The sequence below is a fragment of the Nannobrachium achirus genome (genome assembly GCF_963921795.1).
Source record: "Nannobrachium achirus genome assembly, chromosome: 2".
Taxonomy (NCBI): Eukaryota; Metazoa; Chordata; class Actinopteri; order Myctophiformes; family Myctophidae; genus Nannobrachium; species Nannobrachium achirus.
This window is the reverse complement of record NC_137811.1, coordinates 18,746,807-18,773,964: the sequence shown is the minus strand read 5'-3', so window position 1 is coordinate 18,773,964 and position 27,158 is coordinate 18,746,807. Positions and strand designations below refer to the sequence as shown.

At 45.5% G+C, this 27,158-nt stretch overlaps 2 protein-coding genes across 2 annotated transcripts; one reads left to right on the top strand and one right to left on the bottom strand.

Moving 5' to 3' along the window:
• Positions 1–3,266: 3,266 nt before the first annotated feature.
• On the top strand, positions 3,267–4,829 carry LOC308296936 (calnexin-like; the record flags this gene model as incomplete). The annotated part of the gene is made up of 1 exon (XM_080740293.1): positions 3,267–4,829. The coding sequence occupies one exon, from the start codon at positions 3,267–3,269 to the stop codon at positions 4,827–4,829; it is 1,563 nt and encodes a 520-aa protein (XP_080596419.1).
• A 9,601-nt stretch (positions 4,830–14,430) lies between these two features.
• On the bottom strand, positions 14,431–26,193 carry LOC308296926 (sodium-dependent neutral amino acid transporter B(0)AT1-like; the record flags this gene model as incomplete). The annotated part of the gene is made up of 12 exons (XM_080740281.1): positions 14,431–14,634; positions 14,757–14,919; positions 15,269–15,428; positions 15,993–16,197; positions 17,114–17,270; positions 17,753–17,881; positions 18,700–18,812; positions 19,415–19,525; positions 20,417–20,598; positions 21,507–21,644; positions 23,506–23,646; positions 25,995–26,193. The coding sequence occupies 12 exons, from the start codon at positions 26,191–26,193 to the stop codon at positions 14,431–14,433; spliced, it is 1,902 nt and encodes a 633-aa protein (XP_080596407.1).
• Positions 26,194–27,158: the final 965 nt, after the last annotated feature.

Here is a 27,158-nt window from a genome sequence, read left to right as displayed (position 1 = left end):
AGCCTGGCCAAATCCAGTTTGGGTCTGATTTGTGGCCCTTTCCAGACTATCCATGATTGGAGCGGCATTGTTTTTATGCAGTCCGAACAGACAAAAACCACATGGTAACTGATTTTTGCGAATCAATCTGGGCTGGATTTGAGCTGCCGGTCTGTATGGTGCCGTGTGACAGTGATGTCAGTCCGACATCTCATTGCTCCGACAACGTGGCTATGCGTGCGGTTAGGGTTAATATGCGTGATGTTATTCATAAAGAAGAATCTAGGTCATGTACAACCAGATTGTTAAATCACAACACATTGTGAGCTTGTAGATCTGTTATGTTCACTGTGGGTCACCATCGTATGATCGATTATAAAGCATGCCTTTGTCCCAAGCTGCAGCATGTCCTCAACCAACATGCACCATCTTCTTAGTTTAGTTTTTTATTTAGTTTTTTATTAGTTTGTTATTTATTGATTGATTGATTGATTGATTGATTGATTGATTGATTGATTGATTGATTGATTGATTTTATTAGTCAGAAATGTAAACAGGACGTGGTAAGTAAGACCTCAAGCTAAAAGGATAACACAAAAAGTCTTGTTTTCTATTGTGGTCCTATGCATTCAATGTGTCAAGTTTATTTACACATTAGTTAAAAGCACATGGGAAAGGAAGAGAAAATAAAGTTTGTTAAAATGGTTGGATACAATAACAAACTAAAACATCTCTGTATTGACCATTGATATCCCTCACTGTGTGGTCTATAATTTATCAATACTAATAGTAATGTGTATAATTTACCAGCATAGACATTTAATAGGTTTATTCTTTTGCGTTTGGATGTTGCCCACAATAGATCTACACACAAGGCATGTAAAACTAGAAATAAGCCTACATTTGGGCTAGCCTGGTAAACCATCCCGGTCTCGTTCACAAGACACATGACAATGTGAATTCACACCGTGACCAGGATGGTTTAACCAGGCTACTACTCATCAGTATAGGACTCGGTCTACAACCTGTCTATTACATTTAGAGTTGTCTTGCTTGGAAGTAAGATCTTTGTCCAGCGGGTGGCACTAGAGGACAGTCCATGGGGTCACCAAAATCAGTAGGCATCAACAAGAGGACCATGGTCATTTCCAGTGACCTTCGAAGCACATTCAGTGATCATCTATTTATACCTAACGATGAAATAGACCTTAAGACATTAGATCATGACATTATGGCAGCAACTGTGTGCTAATTAACTGTGTTTTTTTAATTATTATAGTAGCCTACGTCATTATTACTAGCATGGCTGGTACTTAAAGCATAGACGTTTTGTCCAAGTCCAGTAGGCTATTCTGTGTATAACTGTGGCCACAATGTGACTATGGTGTTAATGCAGTTCAAATGAGTTTCTACACTGCTCCCTGATCATAAAAGGTCAGAGAGATACTTTTTGAGCGGTGGTCACACCGTCTCCATAGCGTGGCCGTGTGTGTATCCGTGTGTGTCTGTCTGTCTGTCTGTCTGTAGCCTGAGGTGTATGTAGCCTCAGTACCTCTGGGTGACCAGAGAGGTGCTGTTGAGTCTAGCTTACCCTGAGCATCAACTGCAACCAGTTGGGGCCTGAGTGAGCAAGTATGGCTCACACTCTCTCTCTCTCTCTCTCTCTCACGCACACGCACCCCCCCCCCCCCCCCCCCCCCCCCCCCCCCACACACACACACACACACTCCAGCTGGGTGAGCAACGCACACACGCACGCACACACACACACACCTCTGTGAGCAACACACACACACACACACACACACACACACACACATGCATTTTTGATTTTTATACTACATTCCAATGGATTTACATTTTTTATTTCGTTTCCAGGGTACAATTATTTGCAAACAATTTGTGTAGATATGGCCATGTCATTATTGTTGTAGTCTACTATAATTGAGGATGTGGTGGTTATGTAATAATAGACAAGGTTGTTATGTTAATGACAGACTAGCATTTGTACCCACGCACGCGAGTTGTGCAGTGGTAGTGAAACAGATCGCTTGACACCTTTTGTGAAATGAATGCATTTACTATTAACTTCAGTTTAAAGTTATACCATGTAACTTTTTTTACAAAACACATCTTAAAATTGTCCTAACTGTTAAATCGCTAAAGTTTTAGAACATCCACTCCGTTATTTTCAGCTTCTGAAGCCTTCTCTTTATATGTTTTCTTCTTAGCAGTGACAGGGGCGGGATTTCCCTGCAAAATGACGTAATCTGCATCATCTGTATACGTTGTGTATACGTTGGCCAATCACATCGCAGATCATACACACATGATACACTACCGGCCAATAACCGACTCTTCAGGAAGTAGCTTCCCTCAGCAACCAGTGTTTATGATGGTGAAGGATTCTTAACCGCTTATTCCCCAAATCCTGCTCAGAAAATTACGTTCTACCACTCCATGGATTCGTATCGGTTGCGGTGGTTTGCGGCGCCGCTCCGGTGGTCCGCGGCGGTGGTCCGCAGTGACTCCGGGCGAAAAACCACGAAGACCACTAGTTCAGCAACTTACACAGTATAGCTTTAACCTCTCAGATACAGGATCTAAGAGGTTAACTATATTGACTATAAACAAATCTCTTAGGCAAAGATTGACGATCTACAAGCTCACAACGCGTTCAAGTGTTTAAGTAAGAGTATTATCAATCTGTCCTATAATGGAAACGGATATTCTCCTTGTGAGAAACATAGAAACTGTATGTTAGAGGGAAAGATGTAAAATGTTATGTACCATAACATGTACATAGAAATTTTATTCTTTATCTTTACAGTATGGTGAACAGGAGAAAAGCACCATAGGAACCAGATCGTGATTAGTGTGCACGTGCACATACCGTACAGCACGTATCTTAAGACATGCACGTGAAGTGTACATTATGGTGGGAAGAAACACTGAATGACAATCTTATCGGCCACGTTGGTAGCCTCTTAAGCACTGCATGTGCTGCTCAACAAATAGTGATACTCTGACTACAGGTACTTAGGGATTTTAGGGATAATGACAATGCCCCTCAGCCAATCACAAAGCAGTTGGAATAGCGACGTCACCGTTAACATAAAAGAGAGAGAGAGCGCATTCAAACCTAACAGTATATTTTTTGGCATTTCTTGCTCGTTGTACATGTCTATAGTTTCCTGAGTGCTTTTTGGATATCTGTTAAGAGAATCACAAGAGAGATATATATAGGCTGGTAGTTACAGGTGGTAACAATGCCAATCAGGGAGATCATGGAGCTGAAGGTCAGGCTATGTGTTTCCCTTCTCCTCGCCATGGGTCTGTGCTGCCTCTGCCTGGCCTCCCCAGACACTTTCCAAGCACCAGAGCCTATAGGGGAACATTTCTTCGCAGAGACCTTTGGCAAGGGGACGTTAGACAGCTGGGTGATGTCCAGTGCCAAGAAGGAAGGCGTTGATGAGGACATCGCCAGGTATGATGGACAATGGGAGGTCGAGGAGATGAAGCACGGCAAGTTTCCTGGAGACAAAGGCCTCGTTCTTAAGTCCCCGAGCAAACACCACGCCATCTCTGCCCCCTTTCCTACACCCTTCATCTTCGACACCCGGCCCCTCATCGTCCAGTATGAGGTGAACTTCCAGACGCGTACTGACTGTGGCGGTGCGTACCTCAAACTCCTGACCCAGTCTCCCGACCTCGACCTGAAGCTGTTTGCAGACACGACCCCCTACACCATCATGTTTGGACCGGATAAGTGTGGAGAGGACCACAAGCTGCATTTCATCTTCAGACACAAGAACCCCAGGACGGGAGAGTTTGAGGAGAAACACGCCAAGAAACCCGACGTCGAACTCAAGCCATACTTTACGGATAAAAGGACCCACTTGTACACACTAGTGCTTAAGCCAGACAACAGCTTTGAGATCTCAGTGGATCAGGTGGTGGTGAACAGCGGCAACCTGCTCACAGACATGACGCCCCCAGTCAACCCCCCCGCAGAGATCAAAGACCCTGATGACCACGAGCCAAAGGACCAGGGTGAGAGGATCAAGATCCAGGAGCCAAACGCCGTCAAAGCTGATGATTGGAGCGAGGACGCCCCTACACAGGTCTCCGGTGCAGATGCGGTGAGCGGAGATAACACCCCATCTGTCAGGGGTGAGGATTCCACAGATAAATCTGACGTTGAGGAACAGGAGGAGGATGAGGACGAGGACGATGAATCTGGAGACAGAATGGACAGGCCTAGGGTTGAGGATATGGACGACGGGGATGACGATGATATGGACGATGAATCAGGGGCCAGGAAGATTCCCAACCCAGACTTCTTCGAGGACCTGCACCCGTTCAGAATGAGTCCGATCGGCGCCGTGGGGTTGGAGCTGTGGTCCACGTCATCCGATATCTTCTTCGACAACTTCTTGATCACCAGCGACCGCAGCACAGCCGAGCGCTTTGCCAACGACGGCTGGCAATCGAAGAGGGAGGCCGAAGGCGATGCTGAGGAAGAAGACGAAGACGATGCTGGGGAGGAAGACGAGGCCCAAGCTGAGGAAGAAGCCGAGGAGCCCCTGGATCTCCAGATGATAAGTTCAGCTGGTTTTCCCTGGACGATTGCGCTGTATGTAGCTGTGTCCGTGGCCCTGGCCATAGTGTTGATTGGTGTCTTCCACTACAAGAAGACAACGACGACGACGACAAAGGAAAAGAAGATTTACGATGGAGATGGAGGAGAGGAGGAGGATTCTGAGGGGTCGGATGACGAGAACGAAGGTGTGAGAAGGTCTACCAGGAGACGCAGGAAGTTTAAAAAGATCAGTCCACAAAGGTACTGAGGTCATAGTATCATAGAATCATAGAATAGTTGACCTATTTCATCATAGATCATAGAATCATGGAATTCTAGCCTACGAGCACTAGCCTACCATTGTAGGTAGCATGGGTTGGTCAGGTAAGTCTGTACGACTGTAGCCTACTGAGGATAACTTAATGTAACTTTTGCAATGCATCTTGGGTCAGGCTGAAACGAATTTGATATATTATTTATTTTTTGACCTACATCTGCCTTTGTATGTATGTCCCACACTTGGCTCATTGGCCAAGCTTTGTGGGATGCTTAATTAAATGATCTCATAAATAAAAGGCAGCGCTCATTTCACACTGAGTGTGATTTTTTCTTTTACACTAAAAGTCAGTGATAGGAGGAATGGGGAGAAACTTTGCCAAAATAGAGATTCCTGACCTCACTGTCCGGACACAGCACTGACCTCATGTTTTGTGCCTTCACCTGCACAATAACCTGGGCCACGTGTTGAGAGGTTGAACTTGTTTGTGTCCCATGATGGTGAGGTGTGTCCCAGTTGCAGGAGGTGGTCAGACCCGAAGACAAACACGGGAACTCTCAAACATAAACTAACAATCATCATGTAACACCAGACATGAATCCAACAAGGATTGACTGGGGAACAAAACTAATTTTAAAACTCTGGGTGATTACAAGAGAAACAGTTGTGGCAGACAGTAACATACATAGATATTCGGTAAGACTATTAGAACAGGGAACATAATATTTAGATATATGGCTATATACTGTACTGCCCTACAAAGGCAGAGTGCAGTAACTACGTTTTCGAATTTCACCAAAAAATGGGTTTAAAAGTGTTACAGCTTATCAGCCAAATGAGATAAAGATATAAAAGTGATATTACACTGATTGTACATCTGTTCTTGAGGTAATTGTTCATCCCCGAATATCATGAAGGCTAATTTGACCGTTGGGCGACACAAATAAGTCGGTGTGTCCCAAAACGTAGTTACTGCACTCTGCCTTTGTAGGGCAGTGTAGCCTAGCCTACATAGTCCCTCCCAAGACTGTCCCGACATCCCACAAGGTCTGTGAGGAATAGGGAAAGAGGTACTTGAGTGAGAATAGAGGATAAGTAGACTAGGGTTTGAAAGTGCTAGGAACTTTGCAAGGTCTGCTATTATAAGCGGGTTTGTTTTTCTGTAAATTGCTTGCACATATTGGTAGTTTCCTTTTTTTTCTTTCTTTTTTCTTTTTTACTTTTTTTTGTGTAGTTGCTTATTTGGGCTTGACCAACCCTTTTGATTATTATGTAAACCAGTGGTTTAAACAATAAACCCCCACATTAATGTGTATATTTGTCCACATAACCCCATCTGAAATTATAATTTTCCAGGGACCCACAAACTAGATTTGTGTTGTTAAAATGTTCCAAATAATATTCCACATCTATACTATCTATCTCCAACATCTGGCTTTGTCAGGTCAAAAACCGAAGGGAAAGACGTGCAAAATATCCAGGGCTTAATTAAACTGAAGCGTGGCCTACATCTGGCCTAGACGTGGTCTACATCTTGGCAAAAACAGCTCAAAGTTTGTTGTACGCTCAGGGTCCCATTGGCCAAGCTTCGCTGAACGTGCTGTGATTGGCTAGCGGGACGTTCGATGAAATTAACTCATAAATAGAACTGCTCACTTCACACTAGGTGTGATTTTTTCCCCCTCAAGATTTCTTTGAAAATGGCAGATCTACAAGCTCACAATGTCTTGCATCGCAACGCATTGTGAGCTTGTAGATCAGCTATATACCGGTAGGTTTGAAGTGTGGCCTTGTTGCTTTTTTGTTTTCATAGACCTGCTTACTTATTTCCCTCGCACAGGGGGTCCAGCATTTATTGGAAAACCTTTGGAAAGCATCAGTTTTTAGCCAATGAAGAACGGTAGGTTCCGTACGGAACCATTGTTTACTTAGAGATGGAAGGATGACCTCCCACTTGGGTAATGTCGCCCCCTGGCGATCATTCAGAGAAACTACTTCAGCTCCCGTACTACGCAGGTAGGAAGGGCCTGTCACTCAAACCGGAGTGACCCGCCTCCAGGCTATATAAGCCCCGGCAGGCGGAAGTAACATCCTCTTAATACCACTCTCTGCCACATTCAGTGAAACAGAGGGGCATTACGTGGGAGGTCATCCTTCCATCTCTAAGTAAACAATGGTTCCGTACGGAACCTACCGTTTACTGTCAAGATTCCAGGATGACCTCCCACTTGGGATTCTTAAACTCCCCTCTAAGCCACAACCTACTCTCATACCCCCACACACCCCTCATACGGGTGAGCACAGCCCAGACGGACGTGACCCATCACCCAGAAGGTCCCAGGCCCACCGGACCTGGGTGTGAAGGAATGAGAAAAAATAGAGAGAGACCCTGAGAGACCGAAGTCCGCCTCATTCAACTAAATGAAAAGACAAGTCCGCCTTATAAGTAAGACACACTATATAAGGAAAACACAGGGTCCCCCCCCAAAATACCCCAGGTGGCTACATGCCCACCTGTGGGAGGGGAAGATCCGACTCCTCTATGACGTAGAGGAGGCAGCTGCACCCAGAACCGAATGCGCTAGCGAAGAGGATTCGATATCCAGGTGATAGTAGGCTGCAAAGGTAGAAGGCGAAGACCAATTCGCCGAAACACAAATCTCCTGAACGGAGACTCCCTTTGCCAGTGCCCACGAAGTAGCCACACCCCTAGTGCTATGGGCTTTGAGTGCCGCCGGCACTTCCACACCAGCACTAGAGTAAGCCAGCCTAATAGCATCCACAATCCACCTCGAAAGAGTGGGTCTAGACACCGGCTTTCTGACAAGAACATTGCCCATTTCCACGAAGAGCTGAGAAGAAGCTCTAGAACCAGCAGTCCTGTCACAGTAGGCCTTCAATGCCCTGACAGGACAAAGGCAATTCAGCCGCTCATCCTCCACCGAGACAAACGGAGGAGGATGAAAAGCCAGAAGAACAACAGGCTCCTTAGGAACCACCATGTTCTTAGGAACAAACTTAAGATGAGGCTTGAGCAACACCTTGAGATCATTGTTCATAAACTGCATGCGCTCCGAAGACACCGAGAGAGCTTGCAGGTCACCGACTCTTTTAGCCGTGGCCAAAGCCAGCAAAAGAGCCGTCTTGAAACTCAAAAGTTTCAAAGGCATCCCTACAAGCGGCTCAAAGGGAGCCCGACATAGGCCTCCCAGAACCACCTGCAGATCCCAAACTGGGAACAAAGACCTAGTCACCGGCCTCAAACGTTCAACTTCTTGCAAGAACTTGATGACCTCCGGGACTTTAGAAGGTGCCTTGCCCGCCACCCCCAGGTGACAGGCATTAATAGCCGCCAAATACCCCCTAAGGGTAGAAAATGCCAGACCACTTCTCAAGCGGTCCTGCATAAATTCCAGAATTTCCTGGGCTGACGCCACATGGGCCACCACCGGTGGAACACGCGACTCACACCAGTCCTCAAAGGCATTCCACCTTCCATCATAAGACGCCCTCGTCGAAGGCGCCTTAGCACTCTGAATGGTAGCAACCACTTCAGAAGAAAAACCGGCCGCCAGCAGGTTTAACCTTTCACGTGCCAAACCCACAGGTCTAGGACCTGCAGGTCTTGGTGGAAGATCTCCCCCCTGGCCTGACTCAACAGATCCCTGCGCTGAGGCAGCTGCCAACCCGGTTCGCAAAGGAGAGGGGCGATCGCCGATCTCCACGTGCCCTTGTAGGGAGCCACCAGGAGCATCTCCAGACCGAACCTCCTGACTCTCTCCAGAGTGGGTCGGATCAAGTCGAAGGGGGGAAACGCGTACAGTAGACCTCTCGGCCACGTGTGCGCTAAGGCGTCCAACCCCAAGGGAGGACTGCCCTTCACCGCGAAGAACAACGGACACTTCGTATTCTCCGCTGACGCAAACAGGTCCGCCACTGGCTGACCGAACTTGCGAAAAATCTGGCTCGCCACCCTGGGGTGGAGAGACCAATCCTCGTAGCGAGGACCTCCCCTGGACAGGAGATCTGCTCCGCTGTTGAGGAGACCCGGGACGTGTAAGGCCCTGATCGACTTGAGGCGCGACAAGCACCAACCGTCAATTCTCGAGCCAGACGATCCAGTGGCAACGACGACAGGCCCCCCTGTTTGTTGACATAAAACATGGCCGTCGTATTGTCGGTCCTGACCAGAACGTGACAATGCAAAATCCAAGGCTCGAAATGCTTGAGCGCCAGGAGTATAGCCATCAACTCCAAATAGTTGATGTGACGACCCCTCATCTCCAGAGGCCAAAGCCCCTGCGCTGTGCGCCCCTCGAAAGTGGCTCCCCACCCACTGAGACTGGCGTCTGTCGTGATCGACTTGTGGGAAACCACCTCGCCAATCGAGACTCCGCTGGTGAGGAACCCCTCCACCAGCCAAGGAGACAGGGCGATCGCGCAGGAAGGGGAAACCGTAACCTTCTTGTACTTCAAGGAGGGCGGGATCCCGAGGGATAACATCCATCGTTGAAAAGGTCTCATATGAAACCTGCCCAAACGCAACAGAAGTACTGCGGAAGCCATCATTCCCGTCAGTACCATGCAACTCCTGTAAGTGACCACCTGGCCCACTTGAAAGGAGTCGAGACATTCCCGAAACCTGTCCACCCTCTCCTCTGAGAGACGGGCCGACATGTCGGACGAGTCCAGAAGGACCCCAATGAATGTAAGACGACGTGCTGGAGTCAGCATGCTCTTGCCGTGGTTGACTATGAAACCTAAGGCCTTCAGGTGAGCCAAAACCACTTGTGTGTGACGCGCCACTTCGTGGGCGGAGCTCGCTGAAATCATCCAAACGTCGATGTACGTCGCCAACCTGACGCCCTGCTGTCTCAGCGGGGCGATGGCTGCTTCGGTCACTTTCCCGAAAACCCTCGGGCTCAGTGACAGACCGAAAGGGAGTACTGTATACTCGTACAGGCGACCCTCGAAGGCGAACCGTAGGAATTTCCTGTGTGGGGGATAAACCTGAACGTGCTGATAAGCATCCTTCAGATCCACTGAACAGTGGAAATCCCCTTGCCTGACCGACCGTAACATGGTGGGTACAGTTAGCATCCTGAAAACGTATTTCTTCAGGTACACGTTTAGTGCCTTTAGGTCCAGGATGGGACGTAGCCCCCCCCCCCCTTTTTGTGCACCAGGAAATAACGGCTCCAAAATCCCATGCGGGATTGGGTCCTGTCCAGCTCCACTATAGCACCCTTGCTTAGCAAGGAGCTGATCTCTTCTCTCAAAAGATTTGCTTTAAACCACGCGCCCTGGTATAAATAACCCTGCTCGAAAGCGGGGGTATGTCTGCGAACTGTAACCTGTAACCCCTGGTTATCGTTCGAAATACCCAATGGCTCGGGTTGCATAACTTCCACTGGCGCGCGCAGCGTGCTAGCGTGTTTTGAGAGAGAGAAACCCCACCACTGTGCTTCCGTGACGGCGGAGCTATTTGGCGACTGGACCGGAAGCGGGAGACCTGCGTATCCGTATCCGGAACGACCGGATGCGGAGCGCAAGGGTTCAATAGGCCGCATGGCGGAAACACCTTCTGGTTGTACCGCTTGACTAGCGGAGCTATTTTGCGGCGGGACCGGAAGCGGGGAGCGAGCGAATCCGTATCCGGTGTCACCGGAAGCGTTCGCACTTCGCTCGATAGAGAGACAGGAAGAACAAAGCGATTCGACTGATAAACAGACTCGCCCACAACTAAAGCATTCTCCCCTGACAGGAGAGGAACTTTTACGTTTAATACCTGCTCTAAGGCCTTTATGCTTGTCCCTTGACTCGGGCTCATAGTAGGCCGACAGAATTTCTGACTCAAAGTTAAATTCATAGCATCGCTCACGCGAGGGAAAGCCCACTCGCGCGCATGAGGAACCACATAATTGTTTGACGTTAACATTACTGGTTGCTGATAAAACCTGTGATTGATTAAGGAGTCCTGACGGGACTTCATCATTCTTACAGGAGGCATGCATAAAGGAGTCATATTGTCGACGCGAGGGATATTCCACTCGCGCGCTTGAGGAACCACATAATTGTTTGACATTAACATTACTGGTTGCTGATAAAACCTGTGATTGATTAACGAGTCCTGACAGGACTTCATCATTACTACAGGAGGCATGCATTTATCTTAGCCCCTGTCCTAAGGCCTTTATGTTTGTCCCTTGACGAGGGCTCATTAGTAGGCCGGCAGAATTTTGTGACTCATTGTTAATTCATTGCATTGACCACGCGAGGGATATTCTCCTCGCGTGTAAGGGGAACCATCTAAATGTTTGACATAACATTACTGGTTGCTGATAAAACCTGTGATTGACTACAGAGTCCTGACAGGACTACATCAATTTTACAGGAGGCATGCAAGATGGAGTCGTCTGTGCAATAGAGTTGGACAGAAACAGACTTGTTCTTTCAACAGATTTATCTGGGACACAAGAGGCATATACATTGACATTCTCATCTTCATTTCCCCGACGCGGGGAAGGCCTTTATGTTTGTCCCTTGACGAGGGCTCATTAGTAGGCCGGCAGAATTTTGTGACTCATTGTTAATTCATTGCATTGACCACGCGAGGGATATTCTCCTCGCGTGTAAGGGGAACCATCTAAATGTTTGACATAACATTACTGGTTGCTGACAAAACCTGTGATTGACTAAGGAGTCCTGACAGGACTACATCAATTTTACAGGAGGCATGCAAGATGGAGCCGTCTGTGCAATAGAGTTGGACAGAAACAGACTTTGTTCTTTCAACAGATTTATCTGGGACACAAGAGGCATATTCATTGACATTCTCATTTTTATTTCCCCGACGCGGGGAAAATAAACGTCCTCGTTTGGGGGGAGGGGAACCGGGTGACACCACGGACCCCTGCCCCAACACAATCCCCCTCTACAATGTCCGCAGCTAAAGCATTCTCCCCTGACAGGGGAGGAACTTTTACGTTTAATACCTGCGCTATGGCCTTCATGCTTGTCCCGTGACGAGGGCTCATAGTAGGCCGACAGAATTAGTGACTCATCGTTAAATTCATTGCATTGTTCACGCGAGGGATATTCCCCTCGCGTGTAAGAGGAACCATATAAATGTTTGACATTAACAAAACTGGTTGCTGATAAAACCCGTGATTGATTAAAAAGTCCTGACAGGACTTCAACACTTTTACAGGAGTCATGCAAGATGGAGTCATCTGTGCTAGTGCAATAGAGTTGGACAGAAACAGACTTTGTTCTTTCAACAGATCTATCTGGGACACAGGAGGCATATACATCGACATTCTCATTTTCATTTCCCCGACGCGGGGTACAGAAAATAAACGTCGTGCCCACCACTCTATACTGGGGTCTGACAGAACCCAGAAAAGATTGTGCTTGTGTAACTTCCATGAGGATTGTAGCGCTTTAGAGAATCCAACATCTCCGTTGCAGAAAACCAACGTCCTCTGCCATCGCTCCACCCGCTCCACCCGCCTGACTGGCGGGTGGAGGGGCAGTTGAAGTGCTGGCGCCGCAGGGGCCTTACCTTTCACTGTAAAGACAGGGCGAGAGCCATCCTCCTCCGCCATGTCCTCCTCCTTCTCGTCCTCAGAGTATCCTGAGTACGAACCCTCGCTCTGACTGGAGCTCAGGTCCGATTCGCGCCTGAAGGATCGGACTGTTTTGCTAAAGTTCACGTCGAAGGGGACGTCCCCGACGGTCACATCACAACGCTACTCTTTAGGCACCGCGCCCGTAGGAGAAATGGTCACCGGAGGGATATTGTTAGACTTCTTAGTCACCTTCCTCGCGGTAACTCCGCCAGACCCGCCAGCTCCAGTGACAGTGGAGCTAGCTGCGGTCGGCTGCACGGCAGGCGGTGTCTCACGTCGCTTGGCGCCATCTTGACCAAGGCGCGCTGCTGAACAAGCGGTGCCCCGGACGGCAGCGCCGCACCTTGACTATCGGTGCGGGCCGCCTGGGGCGGACAGCCTGGGCTGTAGGATCCAGAGCGTTAAGCCCTCCTGGTGGAGCGCAGGCTCCGAGGCCTGCCCTAGCCAGGTGGAACCGATGTACCATAGCGAAGCAGTGTAGTTAACGTTAACAAGGAAGCTGTCGAGCAACGAGCTAACGGCTAATGCTAGGCCAAACTTGGTTCAGGCAGAAACAACATACATTCCCTCGGCAGAAAGCAAGAGGGTTCATAGCGAAGCAGTGTAGCTAACGTTAACAAAGGAAGCTGACGAGCTAACAAGCTAACGGCTAAAGCTAGGCCACGCTTGGTTCGGGCAGAAGCCTGAACAAGCGGTAAACTTCTTTGTTTATAGAAAAGAAAACCGTCGGTTTAGGACGGGACAAGAATAAGTATTCTTAAGTACGGGTTTAATTCTACACTCGCCGGTGGGCGACTCCAATGCCACCGCTTTAGGCTAATGCGCGAAGAATAAAATACAAAGGCTGAGTTTCAACTTATCTGAATGTGATATCGCAGAGAGTGAAAAGAGGATGTTACTTCCGCCTGCCGGGGCTTATATAGCCTGGAGGCGGGTCACTCCGGTTTGAGTGACAGGCCCTTCCTACCTGCGTAGTACGGGAGCTGAAGTAGTTTCTCTGAATGATCGCCAGGGGGCGACATTACCCAAGTGGGAGGTCATCCTGGAATCTTGACAGTAAACCAGCATTCTTGTTGACGCCACCTTTATGCAGCTTCCTCATTGGCTAAAAGTCACTCCATAAAGTTTTTGTTGAACCCCATTGACTTGAATGGGAAAAGTAACCCTATTGACTTGAATGGGAAAAATAGCCCCATTGACTTGAAAATGGCAACCACACTCGCAATTTCCCAGAATTGCATCTTCCTAGTATATCTTTTCGAGTATTTGCTGTTATCATTTTGGCCTGATGTTAAATGTTGCTTTGAATATAAATGTCAATGTGTTTATATCTGCTGGATATGTTTCTCTACCTGCACAAGATTATATTATTCTGTGCAGACTTTACCATGCACCTCGTTTTGGACATTGAAGAACAGTTTGATCTAAATCCGAATCATCTTTATTGTCACATCATCACAGCTTTACAGGTGGGTGAAATTAGTTCTTTTGTGCAAAGCTCCATTGTTGTTGTTCTTTTCAGAAAGAGGAGAATAATATGGGGGGGGGGGGGGGACATGTGGATAGGCAAATATCAAAGATGTCTACATTTATTAAAATAGTATAATCCAGCTGGTACAGTATGTACATGAGGTTAGAGATAAGGTGCATAAAGTTAGACAAAAAGGTGGTATACACTTCCTTGTTTCTTTCTCTCTCTCTCTCTCTCTCTCTCTCTCTCTCTCTCTCTCTCTCTCTCTCTCTCTCTCTCTCTCTCTCTCTCTCTCTCGATAGATAGATAGAGGTTTGCAGCTTACAAAAATGACAAAATAAATATGTACAACGCCACTTCTATGTCATATACATCAATCTTATGGATTACAGTAAAATGCCATGATACTACCGCTAATACTATAACCAACGACAACTCATGTAAACGCCAAAACTGTGCAAAAGTCGACAAAGACTTATTTTACAGTTCATCAGTCAAAGGACTTCTGCGACTTGTCATCCATGTGCGTGTTGTCAGCGATATTGTGGATAAGACTCTTATCGTTCCTCTTCCCCCATAAACATTTAAAAATGGCAATAAAAGGTACAGCCAGACTGGGAATTCCTGCCAGCGTAAAGATGACCAGATACACCCAGAAAGGATAGGCCTCTTGCTCCATTACTGGGAAAGTCTCCTGCAAAGAGAAAGTCTAAATGGTTATGTGTGTATTGTCTATAGTGTGACAGTTTTAATTGTTTTACACACTGTACTATGCATTTACAATTTCCATTTTATTAATCAATAAGAACACACTACCGATTCAGGATTCCAGGGCTTGTAGAGGAGTTCTTCAGTAACTTTGGTGATGAGATAGAAGACCAGTATGAAAGCCATGATGAGTGGGCTGATCACTCTCCATGTGGCCTGCCAGAACAGGTTGGGCTTGTGGCCGATCATGAACTTGATGTCATCGTTGAACCTGGGGGGGAGCAATAAGTTCACCTGTCTCGTAATCATAGAAAATATATGGAAAATGTCTTCCCCTCAGGAACACCACAGGTGAATGATGGCTCTGCACTGAGATACTGCAAGACATTGCTTCCAAATGAATGTAAAAAGGCTTACAATTTACACACATATGGGGACGCGTTTCCATCGTTTCCATTATGTTTGCAATTGTAAACCAATTAGCCTAAGCCCTATTTTATGTTTTGTCTATGATTTGAAATGTGAACTCTTCGGCTATAATGATATGATACGGCCAATATAGGAACGCCAGGGTGGGAGTGGTTAACGATGTAGACTTGTTGTCGACATCTCTTGCTTACCTGTCTATTCCGTATACGTAGACCACAGCGAGCACCTCACAGAGTGCGATGACCAACAGAGGGACGGACGGCCCGTAGACATCGAAGACGGTCAGCCAGTAGCTCCCTGAGCCCTGGACAAAGATCAGACCCACCAGGCAGCAGAGCGCACAAGTCACACCTGTTAAGAGTAACAAGCCATACCAATAGAACCATTCATTTGGGTGTCGCCTATAGCAAAGTGATTAAGGTGCATAACCACATAATATTAAGTTCTGATGCCTGGTCTGATTCCCAGACCTTTGCAGCGTGTCACTCCCTGTTTCACTCTCCTTGTTTCTGTCTCTCTACACTGTATTAATAAAAGGCAAGAAATTATGCTTTTAGGCCCGGATCACTGGCCTAGCGGTCCGGGCACCTAGGCTTATTGTAGCCTGACGTCATGGGTTCGAGTCCCGTTCCTGATGGTTGCATTGCTGCGTGTCTCTCCCTGTCTCTCTCTCCCTCTTTCCTGTTAATCTTCAGTGAAAACTACCAATACAAGGCGGAAAAGTCAAAAGAAATTGGGGGTGCATCGATGTAAAGTCTAATTATACAGTACTTACTGAATCATGCGCACTGCAAATAGACGGTCTACACGCTCACAATTAACGCATCGCATCAGCAACATGTTGTGAGCTTGTATAGATCGGCTATTTACTATACCGTGCACACGATTTTCATGAGAACGTTACTTTGAACTCACCATTGCCAGTCTCTTTGGACCAGGACTTTGGGTAGATTTTGAGGTCCTGTATGGGTACCAGAACTCCCTCTATTTGACCAAACTGGGAGGACATGCCGAGACAGAAGAGCATGATGAAGAACAGGACGGACCACATAGGAGAGATGGGCATCTTGGTGATGGCCTCTGTGAACACGATGAAGGCTAAACCGGTCCCTTCAACTCCCTGGAGAGACCAACAGACAACACAACACAAGACCAGAGGAGCATTGCTACCATCACTTCAAGAAGTACGAAATGAGAGAATATGAAGGTACAACTTGGGTCTGCTCTGTACCTGTGATGTACAGTACAGTATAACACAAGTCTTCTGCAGGGTCACTCATAGAGAGAATTCTTGCTTTATATTTGACCAGGGGCCTAATTATTGGGTGCGTGCATGTGCGTGCGTGCGCCTGACCGCCTGTGTGTGTATGTGTTTGTGCGCATGTCTTTTTTTTATCCCATGATATTTTTTAACCAATTCTTTTCACCTAGTGTCAGTTGTCTAATGTAATTCTGGGCGCTACACTCCCTCTGCCAACCTGGGGAGAGCAACGGACTGACCTCATGCTTCCTTCAATGCATGAGGAGTCCAAGCAGCTTCTTTTCACCTGACATGGGGGAGTTTCCCCGGTTGGATGTAGCGAGTGGAAGGAACACGTTATTCCAACCAGGCTGACCAGGGGGAGGCAGTATTTAGAGACCAGGATTACTGCATGTTTTTTTGTGAGGGTACCTACCCTAGGGGACACGGGGAGAACATGCAAACTCCACACAGAAAGGCCCTTCCACCAACCCCGCCCAGGGTATATGGACACTGATGACGGAGGAGAGAACACGCCCCCAGAGCCCCCCAGCGCCCCCAGTGGGAATCGAATCCAGAACCTTCTAGCTGTGAGGCGACAACGCTAACGATAGCCCCCCCCATTTGCGTGTGTCTTTTATTCGTGTGACAGTGCTATTTGAGTTCAGTGCTGGATCCTCATGGAGTGTTCAGCATTTAGTTTACCCTCTGTATAATGAAAACAGTACAGTTTATAAACACTGTTACCGGTGTGCCTGCAACCATAAATGAATTCGCGGCTAAGACAACATCTTACCTCACTAAGGAAGGTCCTCAAGTCACACGTCTTCAGATCCAGCCCTTGGAGGATCTCTGGGTTGGTCTGGTTGAACTCCTGCAGAACCTGGTCGTAGTTGTTCTCAGTGACGTGGCCTTCAGGAAGGTCAAACGCATTGAGCAAGGCCAAGATGTTCCTGAGAGCAACAAAAAGACACATCCACACACCTCACAGTACGTCAGTACCTTGTCATAAACCATTCATTAGGGGTTAAATATCTTGCTCAGGGACTCTACCCATTCAGCTATGGCCGCCCCACATTGGTTGATATGGTAACGACATAGCCGTGATTAATTAATGCTTAATTTATGCTCTGTCGGTCACCGAATATTGCAGCGCTTTGTGAGCTTGCCGGTCGGCTACTTTTGGCGAGCAACACCATTGTATCTTGTATGAAGTATAGCCTAGATCAGGATTCAAACTTTAGAAATCTGATTGAATCACATTTCACACCAGCTAAGAATGTGGTTCAAATCTGATTTCAAGTGGTTTTATTGTATTTTTATTTTATTATTCTTTTTTGGCTGTACCAATCTGATTCCAGTCTGGATATGTCAAAAAGGTAAATAAATCTGGGCTTCCAGTGGGAACAGGTCCTTAACTGTAACATCCTCCTACCCGCTGATACAGCTGTCATATCTGTCTGTGGCCCTGAATCCGATGATGGTGTAGATGACGGTGGCAGCGAACACAGAGGTGAAGCCGTTGATTATGGAGATGATCACTGCATCCTGTTCACAGTTGTTACTGTAAGAGAGAGGACAAATATGATTATGAAAATTATCACTGCGTCCTGCAGTTGTTACAGGTTCTCAAACACTTTAGTCTCAGGGAACCCCTGTAAATAACTTTTTCATCCACGACACATCCCTGAATTACATTGTTACTTTACATTACCTTATATTTAATGTCAAATATGTAAATCTTTCCCCTAAAATACAGTATATCAGGGAAAACTCTAGAGAATATCTGTTTCCGTTAGGACAGATAGAAAATGACTTTTATACTTGGCGTTTGACCTCTTAAACCTCAGCATCCCTCTTCTGTGGGGAACATTCACCAAAAATAGCCGATCTACAAGCTTAAAGCTGCTATTATTGGTGAAGAGACTTGGTGTAGACTGAAAAATATTTTAGCAAGTACAGTAGGCTACAACTCAGGTCCGGGGGTAAGTGGTTTAATTGAAGTGATATCAATGAATTACAAATATTATCAAAGTATTCTGAGGCACCTCTGGACCTCCCTATAGGTGGCACGGCACCCGTTTTGAGAAACTGAAAGAGAGAGGACAACAGTGAGCAAATAACACTCAATTAAAACCATAGCCACAACTTTGAATTTGTATTACCTATTAGGCATGTTATTACCATTTATTTTATTTTATCTTGTAAAAAATACTATTACTACTTATTGCTATTTAGTTCATTCTATTTTCTCCTCTTGTATTGAATGTTTATGCTCCAATTCCCTTGTCCTAGCATCAAATCATTATTCTCCAATTTGTTTCTTTCCTTTCAATCTTTGGAAAAGCAGTAAAGTACATTTATCGAAAAACAAAAGCTTACTGTACTGAGTTATAGCTGGAGAAGGAGATGAGCCCACCAAAAGCCAACGAGAAGGAATAGAAGACCTGAGCACCTGCGTCCAACCAGGTCGATGGATTCATCAGCTCTGCCAACTGAGACACACATGTATTTATTAAATAATATTGTATAGCTCTATACAGTATTATTCTGATACTGTAATGGTTGATATAGAGGCAGTGTTTGTTCAGTAACAAGGGTATTCCTGCCTCTCCAGATCTTTAGTAAACCGAAGATATCATTTTTAGATCGGATCGGGATACTTTTATCCAATCAGGAGCGGGAACTCATACAGGAAACAGGATAAACTAGTTCAATTGGAAGTGATGAAATAGTGATGAATAAAACGGAACTGGAACACATTTTGAGCTGAATCTCTCTGGTATCCTGATCTGAAAATGTATTTCATGTTTATGAAAGAGATGGAGAGACCTCTGTTGCTGAACAAACAAATCAATTAATTAAATTAATGTGTGACTTGTGACATCTACAGTATTCTACAGTAGTCTAGCTGTACATTAGGCATTTATTCAAGAATCCAACACGGTAAAAATCCAACGTTCATTTTTATGTTTGATTGGTTTGTTTCAGTCAGTGTCTTGCACCTGATGTACTGTAACTGTTATGATAAATGACTGGACTGCAATGCATCAAGGGAAAACAAACAAGAGACAACAAAGCCATGCACACATCTTACATCTGGAGTGAAGAGGAACTTGAGTCCGTTCATAGAGCCCTTCAGGGTCAGGCCTCTGATCAGAAAGATGGTCAGCACTACATAGGGAAGTGTTGCAGTTACATACACCGCCTCGGGAGAAGGACACACGGGGACACATTGATGCTTATTTCTGCACTGTATTCCAACCTAGTTATTTAAAGAGTTGCCGATCTACAGTATGCGAGCTGAAATATAAAACATTTAAATTACATGCATACTGTAAATCATAAATAAATAAAACAATGATAACTATAATGTAAAACGCAAAAATCACAGTAAACATTTTCAAATCTAAAGCATAAATTAAGAGATTTAACAAACACATAGATGGGACAGGATGGGGGACTATTACATGAAAAGGGAGTCAGTAGTAAAAAAAAAGACAATTGGGGGGTGTTTGGGAAAATGAGGAGAGTTGTGATTTACATTTATTCAGGGCCTTTATTCAGGGCCTTTATCCAAGGCGCTTAGATTGTGCATTACATTCAGCCATTCACACACAGATGGCAGAGGAAACCATGCATGGCACCAGCTCACCGGGAGCAGCTAGGGGTTCAGAGTCTTGCTCAAGGACACTTTGCCACTAACTCTGGGGGAGCCTGGATTCGAACTGGGAACCCTTCGTGAACTCTCCGTGTTCTAATGACGGTTTCTCTACTCCTGAGCCAATGCCGCCCAATATTGTATTGTGGCCAATGTATTGCGGCCAATGCCACAATACGGTAAATTCAAGAAAGGGTGGACTAATACAGTGTGTTTTAGATCCTCATGAGATTTGATCAAAACAGCTTTCATTTGGGCTGTGATTCTAAGCTGATGAATTGAATATCGTCTCTGTCGGCGTGTCGGGTGGAAACCTCATATGTCCAGAACTGTTAAACTGTTAACACTGTTAAAAAACAGCAAAAGTTTAAAAAAAAGCACCTATATAAATGCACCATTTACCATTTAAAGTACGAACCAGGCTTTACAGTAAAGTACCTTCCCAGTGGTCTCGATGCCACGGACGATACAGACGTACAGTATGGCCCAGGCAGCGATGTGACACAACACCATGGGCCACTGCAGGCCTCCGTCCTCCTCGATGCTGGGGGTGGTGTTCAGAGTCTGTCTGTACCAGTAGTAATCTGTAGGGGAGCTCCGCTCACACTCCAGCTCCAAGCCTGACACAATAACAATATCATAATGGTTATAATAAAAATATAATAGCAGTTATGCTTCACACACACACCGTCCAAAGATTTGACTCGCTCTAAGTTCAAACTATTTCGTCACTGTCGGGGAGAAACCTTGTATCTCCATGTTTCAAAATAGTGTGTTTTTTCTAGAATCAAAGCCCCCCGTCATCATACAAGAGTGTTGCACAAAAGTAGTGAAAATAGCAGATCTACAAGCACACAACGCCTAGCGGTGCGAGGTGCTGTGTGCTTGTAGATCAGCTATTCTCACTATTTTAACTAATTTTTTAAATAATAACAAAAAAATAAACGGTTTTGGACATACAGGGTTTCCACCTGACAGCAACGATTTATTTGGGGGCCTGTGCCCAACATCCCCACCATGGCCCCACCAGTGGGCCCCGGCCTGCAGCTTGAAAATGGCTGGTTTAGGCATGCATCACGCTAAAAACCCCAGGACAAAAATCCACTCGTCCTAGACCTAGACAATTCACCCTCCTGGCCCCCAAACTGTGGAATAGACTCCCTGTCGCAATTAGAACAACAGACTCACTCCCCAGCTTCATCTGTGATCTGAAGACTGACTTCTTCAGACTCCACCTTAGCCCATAGCACTTACCATAGAACTCACCTACCATCAATGACCTTATATGAAAGTTAGATACTAGCATTTGTTTAGGTTTTATATAAAGTGTGTTTTTTTTTTTTGTTTTTTTTTCTTTTTCCTACTGAATAGGTGCTTGGTCTACCTATGTTCTTTGTCGCTCTGGATTAAGAGTGTCTGCAAAAATGCCTAAATTGTAAATTGTAATATTGATATGCAAGTTTTAGGTATCATATCGGTAAGAGAAAGTATCTAAATCTGTATCTAAACTGCAGGAACTCTGACCTACCTGTCAGGTTGGCGTTGGGCGGACACAGGCTCCACGGCAGAGGGCTTTGGAAGGAGTTGAAGAAGAACCACAGGACCCAGGCAATGATGGTGTTGTAGTAGAGGCTGATGGTCAGAGACACACACATGGACGCAATGCCTGGCAATATGGAACAGAGGGAGAGCATTGAGACTAGTTACAATTTAGGGTAGACTTAAAAGTACAAAATTAAGTAAGGAGCCTGCGCTCGGCTCTAGTCAGCAACTAGCTAAATAACAGAGGGAACTTCTATTCACTTAACCTTGTTCACCCAGGAACGACTCTGAAGTCCCAAGAACCTTTTCTAGTACTAGGACCCAGAAGATGAGAATCAGGTACATTCCTCCATGTATTTTATTCTAATGATCACGGCTGTCTGTCTATCTCTGTCCTAGACCGTACGATTAAGGTCACATCTCTTTTGGCAAGGTGTGCACACCTTGCCAAAATGCCAAGGAATTTCTTTTCAAATCTTTTTATTACATTTTCAAAAGGAAATAGCCCAGAGGTGGGTAGACAGTCTCAAATAGACGTATACATCACATGTAGAAATCAATATGCATTATAATGAGATGAATAAAACCCATCCCCTATCCCCCCTCCCCCCACCCTCAATCCCCAGGACGGTTGAACATCAAAATCTATAAACCAGGGGTCTTCAACAGGGGGTCCGGGACCCCTAGGGGGTCCTCAGAGTTACTGCAGGGGGTCCTCCATATTGTGTGATAGAAACAGTTTTTTCCACATTTTTTATTTTAACCACTTGAACCCTAGTGTCCAAATTCTGAGAACTTTTGCCAAAAATAGCAGATCTACAAGCTCACAACGCCTCGGCTATTTTTGGCAAAGAGCTTTGGTTTAGAGGGGAACAATAGCAGACTACGTACAGAGTGAAAGGTCAAGTTTATTAAGTATTGACGGTTCAAGTGGTTAAAAATCTGAAAACCCACATTAACATGAATCCAAAATACACTGATGATTGTGCTGTCAAACGATGAAACTATATGGAATCTATTAACAGGTGTGGGGGTCCTTGCTTCATCTCTCTCTCGACTAAGGGGTCCTTGGCCTGAAAACGTTGAAGACCCCTGCTATAAACAAACAATAAGATAGGTACAGTACACAGTAAAAGCTTGTTGCGTGTTGGGTTGGCTGGAACCGGCAAGCGCCACACTACGCCGTTTGAGTATTATGGTAGAACATCATAAAAGGGCTCCAGGTTTTAGAGAATTTATTTTCAGAGCCGGCAATTGAGAATCTTAACATCTCCAATTCCAGACAAGACATTACAGCGCGAAGCCACTGGTTGGGCACAGGCGGGGCAGCATCTTTCCACTTAAGCAGGATGGCGCGCCTAGCTATCAATAGAGCGAAATCCACCATACGACCCTCCGTCCGAGTTAGAGGAAGGCCCTCAGTTCCAACTGTGCCGAACAGAGCAAGTAGGGGATCTGGGTCTAGGTTGCGATGTAAAATGTTGGATAGCGTGCTGAATACACCCTCCCAGAACGGCTGTAGCCGTGGGCACGTCCAGTATTGATGTATAAGTGTGGCCTCATTGTTACATTTATCACAGCTAGAACTTATGTCGGGATATATGCTTGCAAGTCTGGCTTTAGAAATGTGGGCCCTATGAACTATCTTAAACTGTATTAAACAGCAAAATGCCAAGGAATTTAACCACTTACAGTAAACCCCATGTACTGTATACAGTATACTGTACAGTTGTCCAGGGTCCCCATCGGTCTATACTTGGTCCCCTCCCCTTTCATCCTCTACAGACACCACATCTCTTGGCTGAAATAGATGATCTGTGAGCTCACAGCGTGAGCTTATAGAGCTCACGTTGCTCCGTCAACAAGGTAAATAATGCGAGCATGTAGATCTGCTTGCAGATTGTAGATTTAGTTTGATTAACTGAAAAAGGAAGCGATAGAATGATCACAAAGAAAACAAGCCATAGTTGCAGCCCTATACGTACCGATTCCTGTCAAGTACGGATGAACTGTGGACCAGGATGCCAAGCTGCCTTTTCTTAGACGCTGACCGATGGCAAACTCCAAGTGGAGGAGTGGGATTCCTTCCAACACCAGCAGGATCAGGAACGGAATTATGAAGGCACCTTAAAACAAGAAGAATAACAATGGTGATCTTCAAAAATAATTATTATGATATTATATATAAGTGAGTGAGGGAGGGAGGGAGGGAGGGAGAGAATGCATGAATGCATGAATTCATGAATGTATGAACCTTGTATGTCCAAAACCGTTCGTTTTGCATTTATCATTTTAAAAATGATTTATACTAGTGAAAACAGCCGATCTACAAGCACACAACGCCTCGCACCGCGAGGTGTTGTGTGCTTGTAGATCTGCTGTTTTCACTACTTTTGTGCAACGGCCTTGTATGATGAAGCAGGGCTTTACTTTGAGAAAGAACATACACATATTTTGAAACTTGGAGATACAAGGTTTCCACCCGACAACGACAATATAATACTGTATATATTCTCACAACACGTGATGATGTGAAGCCATGTTGTCGATGTTTGGCCCACGGCCCCGGCATATGCCAGAGTATAAGTTAAAAACATAATGCGGCACACACAGCCACAATACTTAGAGCAAGCGACAACAAGGATCTGGCACCACCTACATGGGTAAGTTCTCCTTCTACAGCACTGCTACCAAACTGTGGAATGCCCTGACACCTGGCCTAGAGGTCTGAGCACCTACAGTATAGGATCATAAGGAGCCTCACAGCGCACTGCGGGTTTGAATCCTGATCCCTGCCGACATTCTTTGCTGCATGCACTCTCCCTATCTCTCTCCCCCTGTTTCCTGTTCATCTCTACTATGAAGCTATAAATAAAGGCAGAAAATAAGGCCCACAAATATGTTGATATTGTATTTTGGTGTTATTTTTTATGCTATGTTGATGAATTGAACACATAGGACCACAATGGAAACAAGTCCACAAGACTTTTTTTGTGAAATCCTTTTAGCCTAATGTGAGACTGTACTACAAGCTGTTATTTCTGTCTAAAAAGTATTCAATCAATCAATCAATCAATCAATCAATCAATCAATGATATTATGTGAAGACATCACATTTATGTGGTTAGCAGTGCATTATGTCATTTAGTCTCTAGGGTGCGCCATTTCACTTTATCATTCATATAAGTGAATATATTCCACTTTTGGATGGACATCAATAAAGGAGCCATAGGCACATGCAGTACATCAGTGATTCTTAAAGTGGGGTCCGGGGACCTCCAGGGGTCCTCCAGAGGGTTCCAATGTGTCACCAGTGAAAGAAATGGGGAAATATTTGTAATAATTTCAAGAACGTTTAACAACACAAATCTTCTATGGGTGTCCCTCGCACAAAATCCTTTCAGATGAATCAAAGGCCACATATGGAGGTCCTTGACATGACATTGTTTTGAGAACCACTGTTGTACATCATCATACTTTAATTGGTAAACATCAGAGCAATAGCCCTTTTACAGTATCTAAGAGAAAGCCTCAGGTTTGCCCTTTAATGAGGATATTCTAAAGCACTTAATCACAGGAGATAGACATTAGGCACGAGGGGTATATGGTGGTTAAAGTGCAATGTATATAGGCTGATAGGCACAGTATGCATTGCTTAAGGCTATAAAAAGTATACAAATAGGCAGTAAGTGGTTAATGTGTGTTTTGCAATAATAATCTAAATCCACAAAGTAACTTGTACCTAGAGCTGTATCTAAAACCTTTTAGTGGACTAAAACTAAAAAGACAATATTTGAGACAATATTTGCCTCTGAGATGTAGTTGGGTTGAAGGGTTAGCACAGTATAAACACTGACAGGGGTTGACATTAAGGTCTCAGAGGCACAGGTCATGTTCTACTTGCCCAAAGGTCATGCCCACTTGCCCGAAAAGTAAATCGTCCATTATAAGATGATAGGTAAGATTTCAATTACCGCTCAATTTAACACTTATTTCTTTACTTTCTGGGGCTGTGCGATAAAATGTCATACCAATACCTCCAAATCCAAATACCTACATACTGTTAGCTATGATTGAATAAGTCAATGGTTTCACAACTATTTTATATTTTTTAAGTGTAGCAACAGTAAAAACAGCCCATTATAGGTAAACAGTGCTATTACATTCTACAGACCAGATCAGACAGAACACGCTGGCCACATTCAGGTGTTTAGACAGATATCTTGTGTTTATAGACGGTTGTGTCCCCTCTCAAATTAGCACTTGCCCGGTCGGGCAACCTGAAAGCCAACTTCACCTGCCCGAGAGTTGTATTTACCTGCTGGGGGCAGGTGGGCAAGCCTTAGTGTCAGTGCATGCACTATATAAGAAAACACTCCAGTAAAGTAAATGCAGGCCTACCTCAAAGCAGTATTTAAGTACAGTACGTATAGGTAAATATACTTGGTTAACTTTCCACCACATTAGTCTTTACCTCCCCCGTGACTCTGACACAGGTAGGGGAAGCGCCAGACGTTGGACAGCCCCACGCAGAAGCCCACGCAGGTCAGCATGTACTGGGTCTTGTTCTCCCACTTGGGCCTGGTGTCCGCCTCGTCCGTCTCCAGCCTCTCCAGGTCGTCGTAGGACAGCAGCCTGGCCTCTAGGCCCGGGTTAGGAAGCTGCAGCCTCATGGTGTCCTCTCTGTGAGCTAGAACCAAGACCTGATTGTGGTGTGCAGTCGAGGAATGGTCTAGTATAGCGTTGTTATTCCTGTAACAAAGGTATCAGGGAACATCAGGTGGAGGTGTGTGTATTCCACTGTGAGGTGTTGTGTGTGTGTGAGGCGTGATTTGGCCGCTAGAAAACACACCATGCAGGGTGTCTTATCTTACGGGGTAGGGGGACAATGTGCGCCTTGTTGGGCAACACCGTCCCATATAGGAAAACAGTGTATACTCATTGACCACGCAATGAAAACATTCATAGGTTATGTCAGGGTCTCTCGCTGTTATGTAACATATTTACTTCTCTACCCGGTGCATGTGTTACGTATTCAAAATGTTCGAGTGTTGCGAGTGCATTTCTCATTTTGTGTGGGCGATAAATCCATATACGTGACTTAAATTAGCGTATATCGTTTGACATCTCTATCCAATTGTTTTGATTATATTTCTGATAACCTGGAAATGTTCTGTATAGCATACAGATTATTGTCTCCACCAGCCGTAAGGCATGGGGAGAAGTATGTTTTGCACCCTGACCCTGTCCATCCGTTTGTGTGTCTGTGTGTCCTTCCGTCTGTGGACAGCTAATCTCCGCCACCGTTGCCACGATGGCAACGAAACTGTGCACGCACACTCCCTCTGTGCCAAAGCAAAACCTCTGCCCCGAATTCTTCACATTGGCCCGTTATTTGTGCAAAACAATTTTTGGACACTACTACAGATGCTGTCCAAAAATCACGCACATCTCTGTTAGTCATTAAACGAAAGGGGTATTTCAGAATTTTCATATTCCATCCTGATTGGCTAACATTGCCTTCCAAAGTTTGCAGGACTGCCGTTTTGAATACTTCACTTTGACCTATTTTAGCACCACCAGGAGGCCACAATAACCTACCTGACCTGGTGGAGAAATGTGCTTGGAAGAGCACTGC